The sequence below is a fragment of the Rhinatrema bivittatum genome, chromosome 7 (assembly GCF_901001135.1).
Source record: "Rhinatrema bivittatum chromosome 7, aRhiBiv1.1, whole genome shotgun sequence".
In the NCBI taxonomy this organism is placed as follows: domain Eukaryota; kingdom Metazoa; phylum Chordata; class Amphibia; order Gymnophiona; family Rhinatrematidae; genus Rhinatrema; species Rhinatrema bivittatum.
In genome coordinates, this window is record NC_042621.1 from 232,095,106 (window position 1) to 232,117,418 (window position 22,313).

Consider the following 22,313-nt stretch of genomic DNA (forward strand, 5'->3'; position numbering starts at 1 on the left):
TCATCCCAGAGTTCTAAAGAAACTCAAATATAATAATGTAGACCTACTACTGGCAATCTGAAACCTATCATTCAATTCTGACTCAACACTTGATGACTGGAGGGTAGCAAATATAAAGCCAATTTTCAAAAAGGCAATTACAGACTGATGAGCCTGTTGTCAATGCCTGGTAAACTAGAAACTATAATTAAGAACAAAATTGCTGATCATATGGATAAACATGGCTTAATGGGAAAGAGCCAGATGGATTTATGAAAGGTAAGTTGTGCCTTACTAACCTATTAGAATTCTGTGAAGGTATAAACAAGCATGTGGATAAAGGAAAGCAGATAAATAAAATGTATTTGGATTTCCAGAAGGGATTTGTCCATCCGTAAACTAAAAAGCCATAGGCTACGAAGAATTGTCTCGATGTGGATTGATAACTGGTTGAAAGAACGAAAACAAAGAAGGCTAAATGGTTAGTTTTTCCAGTGGAGAAATATGAACAGTGGATTGCTCCAAGGATCTGTCCTGGGACCAGTGCTGTTCAACTTATTCATTCATATCTAGGAAGGGTTGCGATGAGTGAAGTGAGAAAATTTGGAGATGGCACAAAATATTAAGGATAGTTAAAACAAAGGCAGATTGTGAGGAACTATAAAAGGACCTTGTGAGACTGGAGAACTGAGCATCTAAATGGCAGATACAATTTAATGTGGACAAGTGCAAAGTGACGCACAGAGGGAAAATAGCTCTAATTTAAATACACGATGATGGGTTCCGCATTAGGATTAACCACCCAGGAAAAGGATATAGAAGTCATTGTCGACAATGCAATGAAATCCTCAGCTCAATGTGTGGTAGCAGCAGCCAGAAAAGCAAACAGAATGCTAGAAATTATTCAGAAAGTAATAGAGAATAAAACAAATTATCATAATGTCTCTGTATAGATCAATGGTGCAGCCACATCTTGAGCAATTCTGAATACCCCATTTCAAAGAGGATATAGGAAAGTTAAAAAATATAAAGAGAGGGGCAACTAAAATGGCTAAGAGGTTGGAACAGCTCCCTTATGAAGAATGACTAAATAGGTTAGAGCTACTCAGCTTAGAGAAGAGACGATTGAGTGGGAATATGACTGAAGTTTATAAAATCATGATGGGGGTAGCAGAGGTAAATCGGGAAAGGAAAATTGGTTCTTATCAGTTAAGTTTTGTTCCTGAAGTCCCACAGATCAGTCCTGATGCATGGGTTTTTGCCCCATACCAGCAGATGGAGATAAGAGATGAAAACCTTTACTTTACTGGTTTTATTTGACAGTGTGCCACCTGCAGTCGCTCAGTATACACTGTACCCAAGAAAAACTATAACGATGACTATCCCCATCCCAACTGAGTAGGGGGAAGATAATCCCCAAAATGGAGAATATCAGTACATAGAGAAATTTGAATACCAAAAACAAGGCAACCTCTGACCTATTTACACACAGAATGGAGAAATTACTTACCTGATAATTTTGTTTTCCTTAATGTAGACAGATAGACTCAGGACCAATGGGTATAGTGTACTCCTGCTAGCAGTTGGAGACGGATCAGATTTCAATCTGACATCAGCCCGTAGTGCATATACCCCTGCAGGAAGTGCAGCTCTTCAGTATTCTCCTCGAAAAGCATTGTGGATATATGTGTGACTGACTAATTAATTAACTTAATAATTTGAGTAACTTCATAACTTGGTTAAACGTTAACTTGATTAACTTGAACTGGTTGATTGACCATAGCTGGAGACTGCCAGAGTACTCAACCGGAAAGCGTCGACACCCGGCAGGGTGAATGCCCCAGGTAAATGAAAATGTGGCTTACCCTTGAATCATTTGAAAGACCATGTATAACGGCAGCCAAGGGTGGGATGCTGAGTCCACTAAGGAAAACGAAATTATCAGGTAAGTAATTTCTCCATTTCCTAGCATGTAGCAGATGGACTCAGGACCAATGGAATGTATAAAAGCTACTCCCGAACCGGGTGGGATGCTGCCCGTGACCCACTTAGAATTGTCCTTGCAAATGCCGTGTCCTCCCGAGCCTGAACATCCAGACAGTAGAATCTGGAGAAGGTATGGATGGAGAACCATGTCGCCGCCCTGCAGATCTCGGCAGGCGACAGCATTCTAAGTTTCTGTCCAGGATACTGCCTGGGCTCTGGTAGAATGGGCCATGACTTGTAGAGGTGGTGGCTTGCCAGCTTCTACGTAGGCCGCCTTGATGACTTCCTTGATCCAGCGGGCAATGGTTGCCCACAAGGCCGCTTCCCCTTGTCTCTTTCCGCTGTTAAGGACGAAAAGGTGGCCCGTTTTTCGTACGGGTTCCGACATTTCCAGGTATCTGGAAAGGAGTCTACCGATGTTGAGGTGGCATAGACTACGGGCTTCTTCCGAATTCTTCAAGCCATCCGTCGTTGGTAGCGAGATGGTCTGGTTAAGGTGGAAGTGTGAGACCACTTTGGGGAGGAAGGAGGGAACCGTGCGTAGTTGGATGGCTCCCGGGGTGAGCCTCAGGAATGGCTCACGGCAGGACAGTGCTTGTAGTTCCAAGATGCGGCGGGCTGAACAAACTGCCAGCAAGAACACTGCCTTTAAGATTAACAGGCGGAGATACAGTTCTCGGAGGGGTCTGAAGGCGGTTCCCGCTAGGAAATCCAAAACGAGATTGAGATTCCACAGAGGTACTGGCCACTTTAGTAGTGGACGAATGTGTTTGACTCCTCTTAGGAAGCATGACACATCCGGGTGAGAGGCTATGCTGTTGCCCTTGCTCTTGGAGCCATAGCATGACAATGCGGCCCATCTGTACCTTGATGGAGTTGAGGGACAGTCCCTTCTGTAGTCCGTTCTGTAAGAATTCCAGGATCACGGGAACTTTAAATGAGCGTGGCTTGATGTTGTGGTCTTCGCACCAGGCTTCAAAATACTCTCCAAATCCTTATGTACGTTAACAATGTGAAGAACCTGCGTGCTCGGAGGAGGGTGTCGATTACAGCCCCCGAGTATCCGCTCTCTCTCAGGCGGGCCCTCTCTATGGCCAGACCGTAAGAGAGAATTGAGTTGGGTCCTCGTGGAAGATTGGACCTTGCTGTAGTAGGTCCCTGTGTAGAGGCAGGGGTAGGGGGTTCCCTGCCAGCACTCTTCTCATGTCTGCATAACCAGGGTCTTCTTGGCCAATCTGGAGCCACCAGAAGAACTAGTCCTCTTTGTAGTTGTATCTTGTGAATGATTGCGTCCACTAGGGGCCACGGCGGGAAGGCGTATAGCAGGATCCCCGGTGGCCAGGTCTGTACCAGGGCATCGATCCCTTGGGACTGCGGTTCCTGCCTGCGGCTGAAGTATCTGGACACTTGGGCGTTGGATCTGTTTGCCAGAAGGTCCATGTCCAGTGTCCTCCACCGATTCACTATCATTTGGAAGGCTGCGGATGACAGCTTCCATTCTCCTGGGTCTAGACTTTCCCTGCTGAGGAAGTCCGCCGTGATGTTGTCTTTCCCGGCAATGTGGACGGCGGAGATCTCCTGGAGATTTGCTTCTGCCCATGACATCAGGGGGTCTATTTCCAGGGACACTTGTTGGCTTCCGGTTCCCCCCTGTCTGTTGATGTAGGCCACAGTTGTGCGTTGTCTGACATTACTCTGACTGCTTTGTCTCGAAGTCTGTGACATAGTAGACCTGGAATATGCTTGTTTCAAGGCAACATCTAACATGAGGTTCATCAAGACCACAACCACGGTCACCTGGGCCACTCCAGAGCCATCAGGACCACTCTGCTGTGATGTTTATCCTAGGCATCTGACCACCTTGCCTACCAAAGGCCAAGGAAGAAACACAAAGAGTAGGATCCCTTGCGAACATGCTGAGAGAGCATGTAGAAGCCCTTGATCCTGTTCACATCTTCGGCTGAAGAACCATGGAGCCTTTGCACCCCATTTGAGCGCTATAAAATCTCACTGGGGGACACCAAAAAACAGTCTCTGAGTGATAATGCCTCCTGCGCTAGCTCCTACTCTCCAGAATCCAAAGTATTTCAGCTTGTACCTTTTCCATCCCAGTCACAGGAAAGATCATCAGGACACGAAGATGCTTCTTCGCTCATCGATGCTATTGTTGACATATTGTTGCTTGAATTAAGGTAAAGAAGAACATCAATGCTCTTTTGATCATTCTTTATTCCAGACAACTGGACCACAAGACTTTAGGCATCATCTACATGCCTTGCATTATCTGCATCTGGCAAAGAACTCTCAGCCTTCAAGACTGGCATCCAGTAGCACCACAATCCAAACCAGAATGTCCAACTCCACTCCTTAGGACAAATTGTGAGAGCCTGTTACAGGTCCTGCCCAAGGGCTCTGACCTGGGGGACTAATCTCATATAAACACACACAATTACTGGGATTATACCTGGGGTCTTGTAGGCTTATCTCCTACACAAATGGTACATACAATTACTGGGATTATACCTGGGGGCTTGAACCTAGGAGCTTATCCCCAACACAAAGAGCCACACACAAACTTTGATTCAGTATATCGCAGTTCCAGGTATTTAGGAAAGTGAGTTTATTTGACCAATGGGAGAATAGAACAAATAAAATCAGATTACACAGAAGTAGTAATGGTAGATAATAACAATTGCTACATAGATATAAAAAACTACATTTCCAAGAGATCAGTCATACCATCACGGCCAGAGTCTCTCTCTCTCTCTCCTCTCTTTCTCGATATACACTACAAATGCTTGTGAAAGCAACAGTGTTCCCTCCTTCTGAGTTATCATCAGTTTTCAGAAACAGCTGAGCGGCACTCATTCTCTCTCTCAGGTTTTGTGGGGCACTAAAGTCAGCATAAACGACAGTGTCTGAAACTGAAAATGCATGCCAAGGACTGCAAATCCAAGAAACATCTGATGATCTCTTTTTCTTCACAAAGGCTAGAATAGGCTGAAATATGCTTCTTTTTTTTTTTTTTTTTTAATTACAAAGTAAATAACACCTGGCCTAAACCCTTCTGTGTCCAGGATCAGTACCACTGTCTTTAGCTGCAGAAGTTGGGCTGAAGTGGGTTGAACTGTGATCATCTAATAATCTGCTGTTTTTCAGACTACTTTTTGGAAAAGTAGGCCAATGAACCCTTTCTATCACATACATGAAGAGTGGAGTGAATGAATTCCATAGCTCACCATAGAGCCTTCCCAAACAGGACCCCTCACTATCCCAACTGTCTCTGTGGCCTCTCTGAAGGGCCGAGAAGTACATGGATAATGCACCAAAGACGATTCTGTCCCAGAACGATACCATCATGTTGCTCTGAACTGCTGTTACTGGGGATAATCCCACGTGTTCCTGAGGCTTATCATTTGCCAGCCATGAAACACACCACCTCACAGGCATCTGATTAACTTCTGCAGAAGCCCTCTCAAGAGGTAAACTACTCTTGGCTACCTTGCAGGGAAAGCTTACATTGGCATTTGCCACTAAGGCTAGATCCACTTCCAGGTCCCCTTCTGCCAAAGCTAAAAGTGCTTCCACGGAATCTTGCCACCAGAATCTGTTACTCACATCGAACATAGGTCTAAGGATGGGGGGGAAAAACCCTCAAACATCCTCTTAAGATGGAAGTCCATCTTACTGAGAATCTTAGTGAGCAGAATAGTATGCTACCTGAATAGTGCACTCCTTTGCCACCACAAATTCCAAGAGATAACCCTTGGAAAAAAAAAATATATATATACCAGGCCCCTGACTACCTGCTCAAAGAGTAACCATATGACAGGGGCAGTGGGGACCAAGCCTGTGGCCCTTGATGGCTAGGCTAGGAATATATAGTGGAACAACAGGGATTCATCACTATAAAATGCAGTTCCCCCTACAATAGGGAACAGAGACCCTCCATGGGTTTGACTATCCACAGGGCCGTGTCAGTCACAGTTCACTGAATAAAACCAAAGTCTTAGCTGTCAACAAAAAGGGAAATCCCTTTTAAAGGAATCTGTCACAGGTCAGGAGTTCCATTCATAGTAACATCATAATGAGTGTGAAAAAAGACCAAATGTCAATCCAGTCCGCTTAGTAAGTTTCTTATGGTAGTAACTCCTACCCACACAAACTTTGACTGCCTATGAAATGGGAAACCTTCTGCCAGATACCTAAGGTCCTCCAAAATGGGACCTCCACCATCCCCCAGAAGCCCAACTGACTTAACTTTGAAAATTAGCTCCACCAGAACATATGTAAACCTCATAAGTCAGCTCCACTCTCTTAAATGATATGAAGACCTGCAGATCTGTACATCCAAGACAGGGATTCCTGCCTCTTCACAGAGGTCTTTGCCTTGTCCCAGAAACCTCCCCAAGAAATTCAGCTCCTCAAGGCCACCTGCCCTTTAACATATACCTTACTCTCTAAACATCAATGCTTTGTGTGAGGAAGAAGGGAGGAAGCCCACACAAAAGTATCCATTTCCTCCAAGTTTGAAGTTCCCACTCCTTTCTAAATATAAGGGTCTTGTGCATCCTCACAATGAATCCTGGGCAGAAAGATACCTCTGGGGCCTGCCCTACCCCAACCAAACTCACAAGGCAGAGCTGCAAAGCACAGAGAATCTCCGGAGAAAGCTTTCCTTTTCCCTCCCCCAAAAGAAACACCAGAGGCAACACCTTTCCCCACCAAAAGGCTTTTCCTCAACAGACCAAGTTCAACCACTGCCTCCTTGCAAGCTGCGCAGACAAGCCTTCTGATTCGAACAATGGAGCCCCTATGCCCCCATAGCCTGGCATCTACAGCAGGGGATCTGTAGAGCTCTCTCCTGTAGTTCCCTGAACTGCAGGAACAGCCTTCAAAATGGCCAACATTCCTGTGCTCACCCCGCGCTGGCAACCTGAGGCTGAAGTTTGTTTTGTTTTTTTGTTGTATGCAATCCACAACTGAGTGGTCCTTTCATGAAGGGCCCTCCCAGCTCTCCAGTCTCCACATGCTGGTAGTGCTTCCTACATTGCCTCGAAACAGCCATCTCATTTTCCATGGGAACCAGAGAAAAAAATAAAAATAAAGCAGAGTTGCTTACCTGTAACAGGTGTTCTCACAGGACAGCAGGATGTTAGTCCTCACATATGGATGACATCATCAGGATGGAGCCCAATCACGGAACACTTTTGTCAAAGTTTCTAGAACTTTGACTGGCACCTACTGGGCATGCCCAGTAGGTGCCAGTCAAAGGGGGACCCCTGCTGGATGCAGGGGTCCCCCTGCTGGATGCAGGGGGACCCCTGCATCCAGCAGGGGTCCCCCTTCAGTCTTGTCTTATAGTAAAAAGTATGTGCGAAAAATAAAATAAGAAAATGTAAACACACCCAACTCCCGGGGTGGTGGGCGGATTTCGTGAGGACTAACATCCTGCTGTCCTGTGAGAACACCTGTTACAGGTAAGCAACTCTGCTTTCTCCCAGGACAAGCAGGATGGTAGTCCTCACATATGGGTGAGTACCGAGCTGAGATGCCTGAGAAAAGCACCAAATGCACCCAAAGACATGCAACAGGCACAACAACAGGGGTGGAAATTTGGTTAGGAGGGCATCCTGAACAGGTCAGTGGAAGGATGTTGGGAAGTTAAACTGAAAACAAGTTGCGTAGAATAGACTAGCCAAAGATGGAATCCTGTCTGCCAGCCTTATCTAAGCAATAATGGACTGCGAAGGTATGGAGAGAACTCCAGGTAGCAACCTTACAAATATCAGCAAGCGGCACCGAACGGAGGTGCTACTGATGTCGCTATGGCCCTGACAGAGTGTGCTTTTACACAGTCTTGCAGCTGAATGCCTGCTTGTTGGTAGCAAAAAGAAATGCAGTCCGCCAACCAGGAAGATAGGGTCTGCTTTCCCACAGGATTTCCCAATTTGATGGTATCAAAAGAAACAAACAATTGAGTGGATTTCCTGTGGGCCGATGTGTGGTCCAGATAGAAGGCTAGTGCACGTTTGCAGTCCAAGGAATGCAGAGCCTGTTCTCCTGGGTTTGAATGGGGCCTGGGAAAAATGGTAGGTAGGATAATAGATTGGTTAATATGAAATTCCAACACTACCTTCGGTAAAAATTTAGGGTGAGTGCAGAGCACTACCCTGTCATGCAGAATTTTAGTGTAAGGTGGTAATTAATTAAGGTAATTAAGGTAATTAATGCCTGCAATTCACTAACTCTGCGAACGGACGTGACAGCGAGAAGGAAAACTACGTTCCACGTGAGATAACTGAGATCACAAGCGTGGAAAGGCTCAAACGGAGGTTTCATGAGCCGACCCAAAACTACGTTAAGGTCCCAAGTAGGGGCGGAGGGCGCAGTGGAGGCTTTAAGTGGAGCAAGCCTCTCATAAAGCGTGTTACTAAGGGTTGGGTTGAAATAGGAACATCCCCCACGCCTTTATAAAACACGGCTACCGCACTGACATGCACCCTGATGGAGGAAGTTTTCAGGCCTGCCTCCGACAAGTGCCAGAGATAGTCCAGAAACTTCACTGTGGAACAAGTGAAGGGGTCTAAGGACATAGATGTACACCATACTGTAAACCTCTTCCATTTGGAATGATAAGACCTCTCGAGGACGGCTTTTGTGAAGCTACCAGGACTCGGGACACCGACTCTGAAATGTTAAGAGGTTGGAGTATTAACCTTTCAACATCCAGGCAGTCAGAGACAGGGCCTGGTGGTTGGGGTGCTGCAGGCATCTGTTGTTCTGAGTTATCAGAAGCAGATCCTTCCCCAGAGGAATGTGGCGGCGTACTGATAAATCCTGGAGGATTGGAAACCACATCTGGCATGGCCAGTGAGGGGCTATCAGAATCATTATGCCCTTGTCCTTCTGTAACTTCACGAGAGTCTTTGATATGAGTGGAAATGGAGGGTATGCATAGAGGAGACCACTGGCCCACGAGAGGGCAAAAGCGTCTCTTGGTTGCTAGTGGTGGCTGCGAGTGAGGGAGCAGAAGTTTTCTACGTTGCGGTTGTGGACTGATGCAAAGATGTCTATGTGAGGGTAACCCCAACGTTGGAATATTGTGTCCACTACCATAGGGTTGAGAGACCACTCATGCGGAAGAAACATGTGGCTCAACTTGTCTGCCAACACATTGTCCACGCCCGGCAAATAGGTGGCTGTGAGGGACATCGAGTGGGAAAGGGCCCACGCCCATATATGTGCAGCTTCCTGACACAGGAGGTAGGAGCCCGCTCCCCCTTGCTTGTTGATGTACCACATCGCCACCTGATTGTCGGCTTGAATCAGGATGGTCTTGTTTGAGAGTCAATCCTGAAGGACTCGGAGGGCATATCTGATTGCCCGAAGCTCCAGGAAATGTATCTGGTGTTTGGCTTCCTCTGGAGACCAGGTTCCCTGAGTCTGCAGGTAGCCGACATGAGCACCCCACCCTAGGTTGGAGGTGTCTGTTGTCAAGGTAATTTGAGGTTCTATAGCCTGAAATGGAAGGCCTTGAGTTAGACTGGAGTGTTGCATCCACCAGGCCAGCGATAATCAGAGCTATGTGGTAACTTGAACAATGCTGGACATTGGCTGACAAGCTTGAACCCACTGGGATTTTAGAGTCCACTGCATGGCTCTCATGGCTAGGCGGGCCATCGGCGTGACATGTACCGAGGCTGCCATGTGGCCTAGCAGTATGAGAAAGTGATGAGCATTTGAGGATACTCGAGAGTCTGTAAAAGATGTGCCAGAGAGGCCAGGGTGAAAGCCCGATCCTGAGGAAGGAAGGCTTTCGCCTGTATAGTGTCTAGGTCGGCCCCTATAAAAGATAGGGTTTGGGATGGAACTATCTTGGATTTGGGATAGTTGATCAGAAACCCTAGGGAGATCAGGGTATGGAGAGTGAGACGCAAGGACGCCAATGCGGTTTGCTGAGTCGGGGCCCTTATCAACCAATTGTCGAGATAAGGATAGACATGGACACCCTGACTCCTGAGGAAGGCTGCGACTACCACGAGGCACTTGGTGAATACTCGTGGAGCAGATGCCAGGCCGAATGGCAGTACACAGTACTGGAAATGACGAGGGCCAACCAGGAATCGCAGGACTTTGTGATGAGATGGAATAATTGAGATGTGTTTGTATGCATCCTGGAGATCTAGAGAGCATAGCCAATCTACTTTTTGAAGAAGAGGAAGTAGAGACCTCAAGGTTACCATCTTGAACTTCTCTCTTTGCAGATAATTGTTTAGGGCGCGAAGGTCCAGAATTGGACAAATGCCACCTGACTTTTTTGGGATGAGGAAATACCGGGAATAGAATCCCTGCCCCCGTTGGGAGAGGGGCACTGGTTCTATTGCCTGGGACTGGAGGAGGGTTGATACCTCTTGTTCCAGAAGAAGAGAGTGGTCAGATGATCCCCACGTCAGCTGAGGTGGGGAGTCCGGCACTACAGTCAGGAAGTTGAGGTGGTAACCCTGAGTGACTACTGCAAGTACTCACTGATTGGTGGTGACTGTGTGCCAAGTGTTGGTGAAGTGGCACAACCGACCGCCGACCGGTACTGATGGAAGAGGAGGTTGGCCTATGCTCTCCAGAAAGGAGTCAAAACCCTGACGCTGGTCCTGGCTGAGGTGCAGGTTGGGTCTTCTGAGGTCGGGACTGCCTGGACTGACCTTTTTGATAAGGCTTGGAAGGGCGACCTCGGGAAGCCGGAAGATAATACCTTCTTGATTTGTAGGCCGGTCGCTTAACATCTCGTTTGAATGTCCTCTTGGAGGTGGATGAGAACTCAGCAGGCACTGAAGAAAGTTGATGCAGCGTTTCATGGTGGTCCTTGAGCTGCGCCACCTGTCCTGTACCTCTGGTCTGAGGTCGGAGGATTTCAACCAGGCCCACCTTCTTGCACTAATCCCTGCTGTGGACACCCTAGAGGCAGTGTCAAATATGTCGTATGCAGCACGGACCTCATGCTTGCCAGCATCCAGGCCTTTCTGAGCTAGAGCATTAAGCTCATCCTGGAACTGGTCAGGAAAAGATTCAGAGAAATCCTGAATCTTCTTAAAAAGGGTTCTGTTATACTGGGTCATGTACAACTGGTAGGAAGCAATGCGAGATATAAGCATTGAGCCATGAAAAACCCATCTGCCAAAAGCATCTAGGGATTTCTGTTCCTTTCCTGGAGGTATGGAGGAATGAGGTTTGGAACATCGTGCCTTTTTCTGGGCTGATTCCACAACCACAGAGTGATGATCCAGTTGTGATCTTTGAAACCCAGGGGCTGACTACACAAGATAGGTGGCATCTGTCTTACGGTTGACAGGTGGAACTGAACCTGGATGCTCCCAATTCCTCTTCAGCAGGTCAATAAGGATTTCATGAATGGGAATTGACATGATTTCCTTAGGAGCATCAATAAACTGGAGTACTTCCAGCATCTTGTGCCTTGAATCTTCTTTTGTCTGAAGCTGAAATGGAATTGTTTCAGACATTTCTTTAATGAAATTGATAAAGGACAGATCCTCTGGAGGAGAACACCTTCTCTCTTCAGGAGGGGAGGGCTCTGAAGGCAGATTATCGGTATCCTGGGAAGAATCATCAGTCCAAGGATCATAAGGTTGATCACCAGCTCCCTGAGGATCTTCAGAAGGGAGAAATGGTGCTAATCCCGAAGGGCCAGGCCTAGGCACAGATGGCATCGATGGAGGCACCGATGGCGGGATCGATGAAACCTGTGACATTGATGGATGAGTCGGTGGCAGGATCCCAGACATCGGTATGGGTATCTGTGTTTCTTCGTCTTCTGATGGACACGGGTATTAGCATAGAAGGAAGAGGACATACCGGTGTTCTCTGTTCCAGCGGTGGAAGGACACTGAGCAACGAATCCAGTCTACCCAATAGCGACGCGAGCACCATGGGAATCGGTATTGGCATTAATGGAGGTTGGAAGCCCTGCAGTGCTTTACCGATGGCCTCTTGGATAATCCGATCAAATTCCTCACGGAAGCCTGGGGGCGTGGAACCCCGGCACCGGAGCAGGAGGCAGCACTGGCATAGACGGACAGTCCACCAGTGAAAGGGGAATTGCGACTCCGGACGGGTTTTGTCGGTGACTCTGTCGACGCCGATGCCAAGGAATTGCCTGGTTTGACGGACTGAGCCTTCCTATGCTGGTGTCAAAGCTTTTCACGATGTTCTCCTCGGTCCTTCTCCTGAATTGAAGAGAAAGAAGTCGACACCTTAGGAGTAGTCGAAGCCAGATAAACAGCACCGATGTATTGTTGCTGGTGAGAGGTTGATCAAACCGGCTCAGATGAAGTTGAAGCGGTCGATGGAGTCAGGAGTTTTGAATGAAAAAGAAACTTCATCTTCTCTAAATGGGCTTTACGACCCTTCGGCGTCATTTGGGCACATTTGGTGCAAGTTAGGGTATCATGGTCGGCCCCCAAGCACAATACACAAACTCTATGCGGGTCTGTGATGGACATTGTCCGAGGACAATCGGGGCACCGACGAAAACCCAACGCCATGGCCTCGACAAAAATTTAGCCGCGGTGCGGTCGATGGCCAGTAGGCCCCAAAGGGGAAACTCGACAGGAATCGACTGCAACAAGGGTAAAATCTTACCTTTTGACCGCGGAGTATAGATATCGGATAGGGGGACCCCTATGGGGTAGAATTTTTTTGAAAATTTTTAAAGAAGTTCCGTGTGGAAAATTCCTGTCAGGAATCTCAAGAGAGCTCCTTAACCCGCGTGGCTACTGCTGCGCGGAAAAAAAGAGACTGAAGGGGGACCCCTGCTGGATGCAGGGTCAGTGCATTGCTGGGCATGCCCAGTAGGTGCCAGTCAAAGTTCTAGAAACTTTGACAAAAGTGTTCCGTGATTGGGCTCCATCCTGATGATGTCACCCATATGTGAGGACTACCATCCTGCTTGTCCTGTGAGTAAAAAGGTTCTTCATCCTCCATGCAAATTAAATGGAGCTGCCAATAGATCTCCCCACACTATGGGAACAGCACCGCAAAATGTTCCCTGTGAGTGTCTAAACTCATGCTGGGACCGGCAGACCTCACTGTGGTGGGATGCTGCCGAGTGATACAGCTCAGTGGGATGACACCAGAATCGCTGCAACAGGGCTTCCACCTAGGCACGCGTACCTGAAGCTTACTCTTTTAAAGGGCCTGCAGCAAGAAATGTCCGCAGTGCCCTTGGTTGATATCAGGACTCTTCGCCCTATAAAAGGGCCTTGCTGAAGCTCCTTTGTCGCCCCAGCAGAGGTCATCCAGGTTTGTCTTCAGCTTCAGCTGAGCCTTGTCTCCAGCTACAGCCGCAACCTTGACTCCAGCTTCAGCTGCAGCTTTTGTCCAAGTTTTCATCCAAGTTTTCATCCAAGTCTTTGGCTCTGTCCATAGTTACTGACTTTTGGACTTTCCCTTAGAATGGCCCATGCAAAGATTTGTTCACCCGCTGTCAGCACAGACCTTAGGGTTTTGCCCTTGAGGTTGCATCACTTGCACCACGGCAAGAGGGGATCATGCTTATGTTGCTCGCAACACACTCCTTTAAGCTAATAGGTAGCACATTTAAAAATAAATTGGAGAAATAATTTTTTCACTCAACACACAATCAAGCTTTGGAATTTATTGCTGGAGAATATAGTCAAGGCAAGTAGAATAGCTGGGTTTAAGAAGGGTTTGGACAAATTAATAGAAGAAAAGGCCATAAAAAATAAACAGGTGACTCAAGGAAACCCACCACACTTAAGAAGTGAGCAGCAAGAAATTGAATCTACTTTTAGAGACTGACCACTGTCAGAGATAGGATGCTCTGCTTGATGGACTTTTGGTCTAACCCAGCATGACACATCTTATGTTCTTAGTCACAAATATGATAGATTAGTCCAATAAAAAGTTGTCAATTATACCTTGTGCATTGACCTTTATTTCTAGGCTCTGAGCAAACACACAATGAAAGTGTGTGACATTTTAAGTTATGAAAAAATTGAATGCTTTCCTTTGCCATTGTAAACAAATACAATTAAAAGATTCTGGATTTGCAAAATGTACACAGAAAAATATGTGTACTCTCTTATTGTACATGTACATGGCTCTCTTATTCTAATTTCTCTTCCCAGTTTTAAGACCCTGTTGTAATGTAACTTTTGTTCTCCTTGCACTTGTTTTTTCTTTTCTTGCTCTCACCCCTTGTTTTATGTAAACCGGCATGATGTGGTTTCTAATCATGAATGCCGGTATAGAAAAACGCTAAATAAAAAATAAAATAAATGTGCACATATATTGGACACATAGTAACAGACACAAAAAGAGGTTGAATCAGCACAAGTTTCTACATGTGCTAATTCAACCCCAAAACATGCACATAAAGGGGAAGATTTTCAAAGATTTACGTGAATAGGGGGGTTACGTGCTCTGGGCCTATTTCCAAAAGACCCTGCGGCGTGTGTAAAGCTCTGGGACGCCTGTAAGTCCCGGGGCTTGAAAAAAGGGGCGGGGTCAGCGGCTCCTGGCACAGCGGCCATTTGCCGCTGTGTCCGAGATCGTGTGCTGGCAATTGGCTGGCGCACGCAACTTGCGCCTGCCTCTAGGCAGGTGCAAAAAGTAAAATAAAGATGGGAGGGGGGAGTTAGAGTAGGGCTGGGATGGGAAGGTCAGACTAGGGGGAAGGGAACGGAGGAATCCAACGCGGCTCGGCATACGCAAGGTGCACCCTCTTGTGCGCGCCGACCCCGGATTTTATAACATGCGCGCGCCTGCGCACTCATGTTATAAAATCGGGCTTATATGTGTGCGCACACATATAGGCCACACGTGCTTCTTTTAAAATCTACCCCAAACTGTGTTTCCAAGAATATTTAAAATACTTTTTCATAATTCTTGGTCTTAATAAATTACATTCATTTACATTTTCAAAATTCAGGCATACTCATATGGTACTGAAATATAACAACGTGTGCCTACCCATAGCAAGTTCTTCTACACCATTCTCTAAATAACCATCAAATGCAAATTCTTCTTGTATTAGATGCACCACTTTCTGTAAAGATGAGCAAATTGTTATTTTTTGCTGGAATGAATATTTTAAATTTGATAAACACTTTGTGTCTGCATCCATGGAAGATGAGTTATCTGGAAAAGATACGGTAGTGTCCAACTTCTCTTCACATTCCTCAACTTCTTTACTGTTCATTTTAATGATATTATTGGTTGCATCAAAGGATGAATAAGAATTTAGTGATTCATTTTGTGAAGCATTTATATTTGTTATGACTTTATTTTTTCTGGCAGGTTTATTACTTGTGCTCCAGGTTTCTTGGTTACATGGAGAACTATTTTCGAAACTGTTATCAGAGTTATTGATTCCTAAAGAGTCTGAAATAAATTCAGGTGGATTACTGAGGCAATCGCATACAGTTTCTGTTTGATAGTGTATATTTGGTACTTGTTCTTGAGCAATTGGCTGCAGGGACTCAAGATTTGGCACAGACATCTCTGGGTCTTGTTTGAGAAGGACATTATTTAAAATAGACATACTGGGTATTGTAGAACAAACCGAAGAGCTTGAAGATGCTGCTCTTGAAATAATCTCTTTATGATCAGACAAAGAATTTGAGGTAGATGTAGAATGGGCTGTAAATGACAGCAAATTATTTGGACTTTGTCCTTTTAAAGATGAATAGTTGGAATTAGTCATTGGACTTGCAGTTTTTTTCTCACACCCAGGTGTTAGCTGATATACAGATGCAGAATGCTTCTCAACAGCATGGCTTTCAATGTCATTCACACATATTGATTCTGTGTTGTCCACTATTATTTCATTGTTTACAACTTCCACAAGCTGCTCAGGACAGGATGTTCTATATATCTCATGTTTATTTCTTAAAAGAATAAGAAATAGTGTAAGGACACATATTTAAATCTACCTAAAGTAATTCAATTTTTAACTCTTAAAAGTAAAAGCTAGTAATGGTACCTTGTGAGATCCGTATTTTGCATTAGTATAATAGGTTTAAAATATGTTGCTGGAGATGTAAATGTGATTGGTAGTTTAGAAGCTTCATTACTCATAGAGAACTGATAAGGAACTGGTCCTCTAACAGCTGTAAGCTTGCTTTTATTAGTTACAGGTACAAATCCTACAGGTAAAAAGAACATGAGATCAAGGGCACACTTAAAAATTGAAATCACATTTTACAATGCATCTATTGTAATATATTTGGTTTAACCAATATTGTTTAATCTTATAAATGGAACAGACCTATCACAATCTGACACCTACCCACAATAGATTCTAAAGATCCTTCTTTGTCGTGCTTATCTGCTGGCACTAAAGAAACACAGTCTCCAAGGATTGCTTCTTCATTCTTGTATGCCCAAGTGAAAAAAAAAAAAAAAAACAAACCCTCAGAAATGAGAAAGAAAAAAAACCACACACCAACAGGTAATTAAAAAATATATCAAAATTTGTGGATCTATTGTTTATAACAAATGACTATTAAAACTATCACAGCATGGAGATCATATCAACAAGATTACAGCATGTACTCCCATATGGTATACATAAATGTGGGAGTGGTGTTCTATTTTCAGCAGGGGGGAGGGGGAGGGGGAAGGGAGGTATTTTACTGGATTGAATTAAAACTTAGTATCGCATGTCTGTTTTGCTATTATGTTCACTTCCAATATATGCAGTATTCAGCATACCCCATGCCCCAAACCTATCTTATTCATAGTTGGCTGCACTAATTCCTGCAATGGCATATAGTCAATAGTATCTTCCTTGGTTTAGGAGATAAAACAAGGTCACAGCCAGATGAATGAATGGACATTACCTACCCATTAAGCGTTCTCTTTTGCTTTGTTAGGGAATGCCTAAAAAATCATTAATATGTATATATTACCTACCAATCTTTCACAAAATTGATCTGGTCTAAATATAACAGATGTTTAAGAATTTTATACAGGCTTCCTGGGAAGTTAATTCATGTGAGGAAGGTTGCCATTATTGTTAATTACTCATGTGCCTTAATCATAAACTACTAAAAATTGTGATTAAAAGAAACAATTTTATAGAAAAATAAAAAAAGTTTGGGGTCATTTGATGCCTTAATAGCAGTTGGATTCACGTGAGCTGAGCTCTTACTGCTCCACAATTTTCCTCCTGTAAGCAGTCTTTCTGGTGTCCAAGTTTGGCCACATCACCTCTTTATCTGCTTTGTGTTCACATCAAGCTAATAAGACATAGAAACTAGCCAGCAAGAGTCCAGTGAAATGGATTAGCTCGAAGGGAAAGATGGCCACAGTGAATGCTGAGAGGCCTGCAATACAACTTCCCACAGAAATGATCTTGGCAATGAAAGAAATATTGAAGAAACTGTCCTCTCTAATTCAATCCACTTGGACACCCAACTAGAAATAATAGTAGATAATGTTGCCAAACTGGTATCTCGGGTTCAAGAAACAACTATGAGGATTGACGATGTCAAATAACAGATGGATGAATATAGCACTTCTCCTACAGTGACCACAGAGAGTCTCGAAAAGCTAGAGGGACATCAAAACCTTAGAGGAGAAAAATTATGATTTAGAGAACAGGAGCCATCAGATCAAAACACTATTGATAGGGCTCCTAGAGCAGACAGAAGGCTCACACCTGGTTTAATTCTTTTACAACTGGCTGCCTAAGCTGCTCTAATTCAGCCCTACCACAGGAAGCCTCATTATCAGGACCCATAGAGCCTTAGGCCAGGTTCTGAAGGACGGTAAACATCCTCTGGCAGTTATTGTGTGCTTGCATTGCTTTGGGGACAAAATCAAGATCATGCCCATGGCCAGAGAGGCTGGTACCCTACATTACCAGTATGACAAAATTATTATTATTTTTCAAACTTCTTGTTCAATCTGGAGCAGCAGCGGCAGGAGTATTTTTATTTTTGGGTTTTTTTTGGGGGTTCTTGAAAAAGTAGACCAATATTTTAAGGTCCTTTCAGAGATACAGACTTCCTTATACCATGATAATCTTGGGCACTCCATCAGTTTTTTGCCTGGACATTGGGACTAGGGCTCCACAACAAGCTCACATGCACAGGCTGGATGATTTACTTGAGGCAGTCTCAGCAACAATTTGGTTATTTGTTTTTGTTATTACTGATCTAGTCCTGCCTTTCACTTCCTGTTTTTCTTTTTTCTTTTGTTTTCCTTCTCTCCAATAGGTGAAGCGTCATGCAGCAGAACCAGCAACCATCGCAAGACTCCCTTGGCTGCATGCAGAACCCACACAGATAATTGAGTGAGCCGGCCTGTTGCTCTGCCTTCGTTCTGTTCCTCATTCTTGCCATAGCTAAAGGGAGCAGAACCTTGAGGCCTGGTGCCAGAAATTATTCATTGCAGGGAAAGCTGTATGATACCTCAAATGTCCACTATGCCCTGATTAGCATGCTTAACAGACTGAGATCATCTTTACTCTATAGGTGCAGCAGATTGGCTTTTTTTATTCAGAAATTTATGCAATTTCTTTTGAAATTGTCTCAGGGACACTGGTGCAGATCTGGATGCAGGATGGGAATGGGATTATTCTTCATTGTTGGGACAGGAAGGGAAGAGGGATTGGGGGGGGGGGGTTTGTTTTGAGTCTTTGAGTATTTACATAAGAGGATAATACTTGCCATACTGGGTTAGACCAAAGGTCCATCAAGCCCAGTATCCTGTTTCCAAAAGTGGCCAAGCCAGATCACAAATACCTGGCAAGATCCCAAGGGGTAGATAGATTCCAAGCTGCTTATCCCAAGAATAAGCAGTGGATTTATGCAGCTCTACCTTAATAATGGTTCATGGACTTTTCTTCCAGGAACTTGTCCAAAACCTTTTAAATGCAGCTACACTAATAGTTTTTACCACATCCTCTGACAATGAATTCCATGCATTGAGTAAAAAAATATTTTCTCTTATTAGTTTTAGATGTATTACCTAGTAACTTCATTGTGTGTCTCCCCTGGTGTTTGTACTTTTCAAAAGATTAGCGTTTACTTGTTCTGTTCCACTCATTATTTTATAGACCCCTATCATACTAAAGAAAAACAAACATAAAAGAAAACCGTAACATAAAACCAAAAGGGTAACATGAGCCAGCATAACTGTAATTGAATAATCAGTTGTTGCTAAGTGAAGGAAAAGAAGAAGACTTGAAATAATCGTGTAAAGGTTTCCACACTGCCAACCAGGAGGGAAGACAATGAAATTTAACAGCAACCACTCTTTCATATTTACAATACATACAAATGGTATGCCACTAGTAATGTTCATTGAGTAAATCACTATTCTTCCAGAATGATAAAATTAGCTTGAAGGTAAACTACCAGAAAAAATTCTAGTAATGTCCTGTGCGGGGCAGAAAGATGGGAAGGAAAGGCTGCCATACATAATATAACAATGCAGTAAGTGAGCAGGCAATGTATTTGTAAAATATGGAATATAATATTCCCAATGTTTTGCCAAATTTGTTGTATTATAGGGCAAAAGAATAGCATATGGTACAAAGTAGCTTTAGGTAATGTACAAGACCAGCAACAATGTGTAGTAATTAAGCCAGCTCTATACAACTTCCAAGGGGTCCATACCACTCTATGTGCAATATAAAAAAAGATCGCATCAAGCTGGAAGATAAAGAAACATGCAATGAGGAGCTCCAGAAATATGACCAATCCACGTCTTCATCTGTACAATCAGATTTTGCAAGTCACAAATTCTGTAATCCCATCAAAACAGGAAATTTTGTCTCTTTGATAGTTTTATAGAGTCTAGAAGCCAAATGACCTAATGATCAAAATCATGATACAGTACATACAATTTGGGAAAGGCAGAGAAACAACAATTAGGAGAAAGATCAGAACTCAGACAAGCACAGAGTTGCAGCCAGGAACAGAACTGAGTCTTGGGCAGAAAGTAAATGGACATTAAATCAGCAAATGGAAGTAATTTGTGATCTTTCTGCAGGGAGGACAAAAACCAGAGTCTGCTTGTTTGCCACACTTTCTAATTCAAACATTTACCGACAAGTTTAGTGTGGGAATGAAACCACAGAGAAGCCAGCTTAGAGTATTTTCCATTTAGGAGAAAAAGGTACCAGTAATTGATCAAATTCAGAGAACGCTCAAAGTGGAATGCAGAATAGGACTCCCACTAAAGGAGGGAGGGAATGTCATCCCATGAAGAATTTCAAAAGGAAAGGAGAAAAATCAACCATTGTTCTATATTCAACCATTAGGGGCATTCCTGCAATTGCAAAGAATCAGACATCCAATGGTAACCCTGATGATAGCTATAGAAACCAGGAAAGTTCATCCTACTATTATTTTTATCAGCTTTCAATTTAGAAACCGCTATTCTAGGGGGTTTCTGAATTAAGTGGTCCACATGCTTGTAAAAATCAATAGAAAAGAAAATGGGAATCATAGAGAATATAAAATTAAGTCAAGCAGCAATCACCATTTTAATCGTATCAAGTCATCCCCATCATGTGAGTCACAAGGGAGATTTTTGGAGCAAAGCTCCCCAGAGCATTTGTAAGACAGATGACTCACAGTAAGTAACAGTTTGAAAAAGGGTATCAAAAAAGTAGACACTCAAATACTTAAGGCCTTCTTTCACTTTTTGAAATGGATAGGCAGTGATATTCACAGTTCTATCCATTAGACTCAACGGCAGCAACTCTGTCTTGTGCCAGTTCACACAATAACCTGAGAAAGAAGAATATCTGGAAATGAGGGAGAAGAGATGAGAAAGAGTACAATCAGTATTCTTAATATACAACACATCATTGCATATGCGGATCATATGCAAGAGTCTGTACCTACATCTATACTTAAAATATCTGGATTTTGCTGGATGGCCAGCAATAGGGGTTCCAAAGCCAGGTTAAATAAGAAAGGATAATCCTCTCTGGTGCCTCTATGCAACTCAAATCTAGAGGAGAGTCTACTATTAACAAATAAATGGGCTAATGGATGGTCCAAACCCAAACCAATGCAAAATAGCAAAAAGATGCACTCACTCAACCCTATCAAAAGCTTTTTCAGCATCAGGGAGAGAGCCATCATTAGTGATGGATCAAATTTAGCTAATAATTCAAGAATATGAAGAAATAAATGGGAATTATTAGAAATAAGCCGGCCTTTGATGAAGCCAGAGTGATCCTTATGTATTAAATCCCCTTAGTATTAGCCAATCGAGTAGCCAGAACTTTAGCAAATATTTTATAGTCCATGTAAAGTAGGGTGATAGGTCTGTAATTGGACACTAGCTTAGGATACCTTCCTGTAACACCACTATACAGGAATCAGAAAATAAAGGATTGGATGCAGGAGACTGTAACACATCTAAAACACAAGTATGCACACCGAGTATGCAGAGTAAATAGCACACACATGCATGTAATTATAATTTCAAAAAAAATGTGTGGCACTACAGTATAGGCTGTTCAATACTTATATGTACTGCTTTATTTGTTTACAGGCCAATAGGAAAGAACACTTATTTAGATAATATACTTCATAATCTGAAAAAATACAAACACCCCGACACAGCTGTGTTTCACACCAGGGCTACATCAGGGGGAGTAATGAGTGTTCATATCAAGTGAAGATAGAAAGCGTTTGCTGGGCCACCACAGTAGCTAGGCAATGTGAGAGCTGTGTATGGTTTCTGAAATTGAGGCAGCGTTATAAAGAATGCTTTCAAAATGGAGACCACAAAGGTTCAGAAACTGATAACGTGTGAGTGGGGCATTCCAAAAATAGGATAATGCTGCGGGAGCCAGCATAGATGCTGTAAAATCTTAAGGACAAGGAAGCTTGTCACAATGTAATGCAGCTTTCACTAGGCTGGTCCGTCCGCAGAGTCTCTTTACAGGAGGCAAGTCAAAAATCTCAGAACTAGCGAGAACCAGCATATATGTGTTTTACTTTCAAGAAATTAATACCAGCAGCATTTCCTACAGCAGGAAACATCCCAACACAGCTGTGTTGGGGTGTTTGTATTTTTTCAGATTATGAAGTATATTGTCTAAATAAGTGTTCTTTTCTGTTAGCCTGTAAACATATAAAGCAGTACATATATGTACTGAACAGCCTATAGCATAGTGCCACACATTTTTTTGGAATCAAATAATAAGCATACCAGAACAAGTAGAATCAATTGCGGTCAAAAATAAATGACAACATGAAGAGGCATGAAAGGCACAAATCATGTTTTATATTTGTAGGTCCACCCCTGAATCAATCCAAAAGTACTCTGAAAGGGTTGAG

At 43.8% G+C, this 22,313-nt stretch overlaps 1 protein-coding gene across 8 annotated transcripts in view; it reads right to left on the reverse strand.

Moving 5' to 3' along the window:
- KNDC1 (kinase non-catalytic C-lobe domain containing 1) overlaps positions 1-22,313 on the reverse strand; it is a 283,690-nt gene that overhangs the window by 167,962 nt on the left and 93,415 nt on the right. For 7 of the 8 annotated variants that reach the window (XM_029609968.1, XM_029609973.1, XM_029609967.1 and 4 more), the window contains 3 exons: positions 16,292-16,376; positions 15,986-16,148; positions 14,974-15,890 (listed from right to left, as the gene is read on the reverse strand). In XM_029609968.1, coding sequence (XP_029465828.1) covers positions 14,974-15,890; positions 15,986-16,148; positions 16,292-16,376 — 1,165 coding nt within the window. The remainder of the gene's footprint in view (positions 1-14,973; positions 15,891-15,985; positions 16,149-16,291; positions 16,377-22,313) is intronic. The other variant, XM_029609974.1, reaches the window with a different exon arrangement.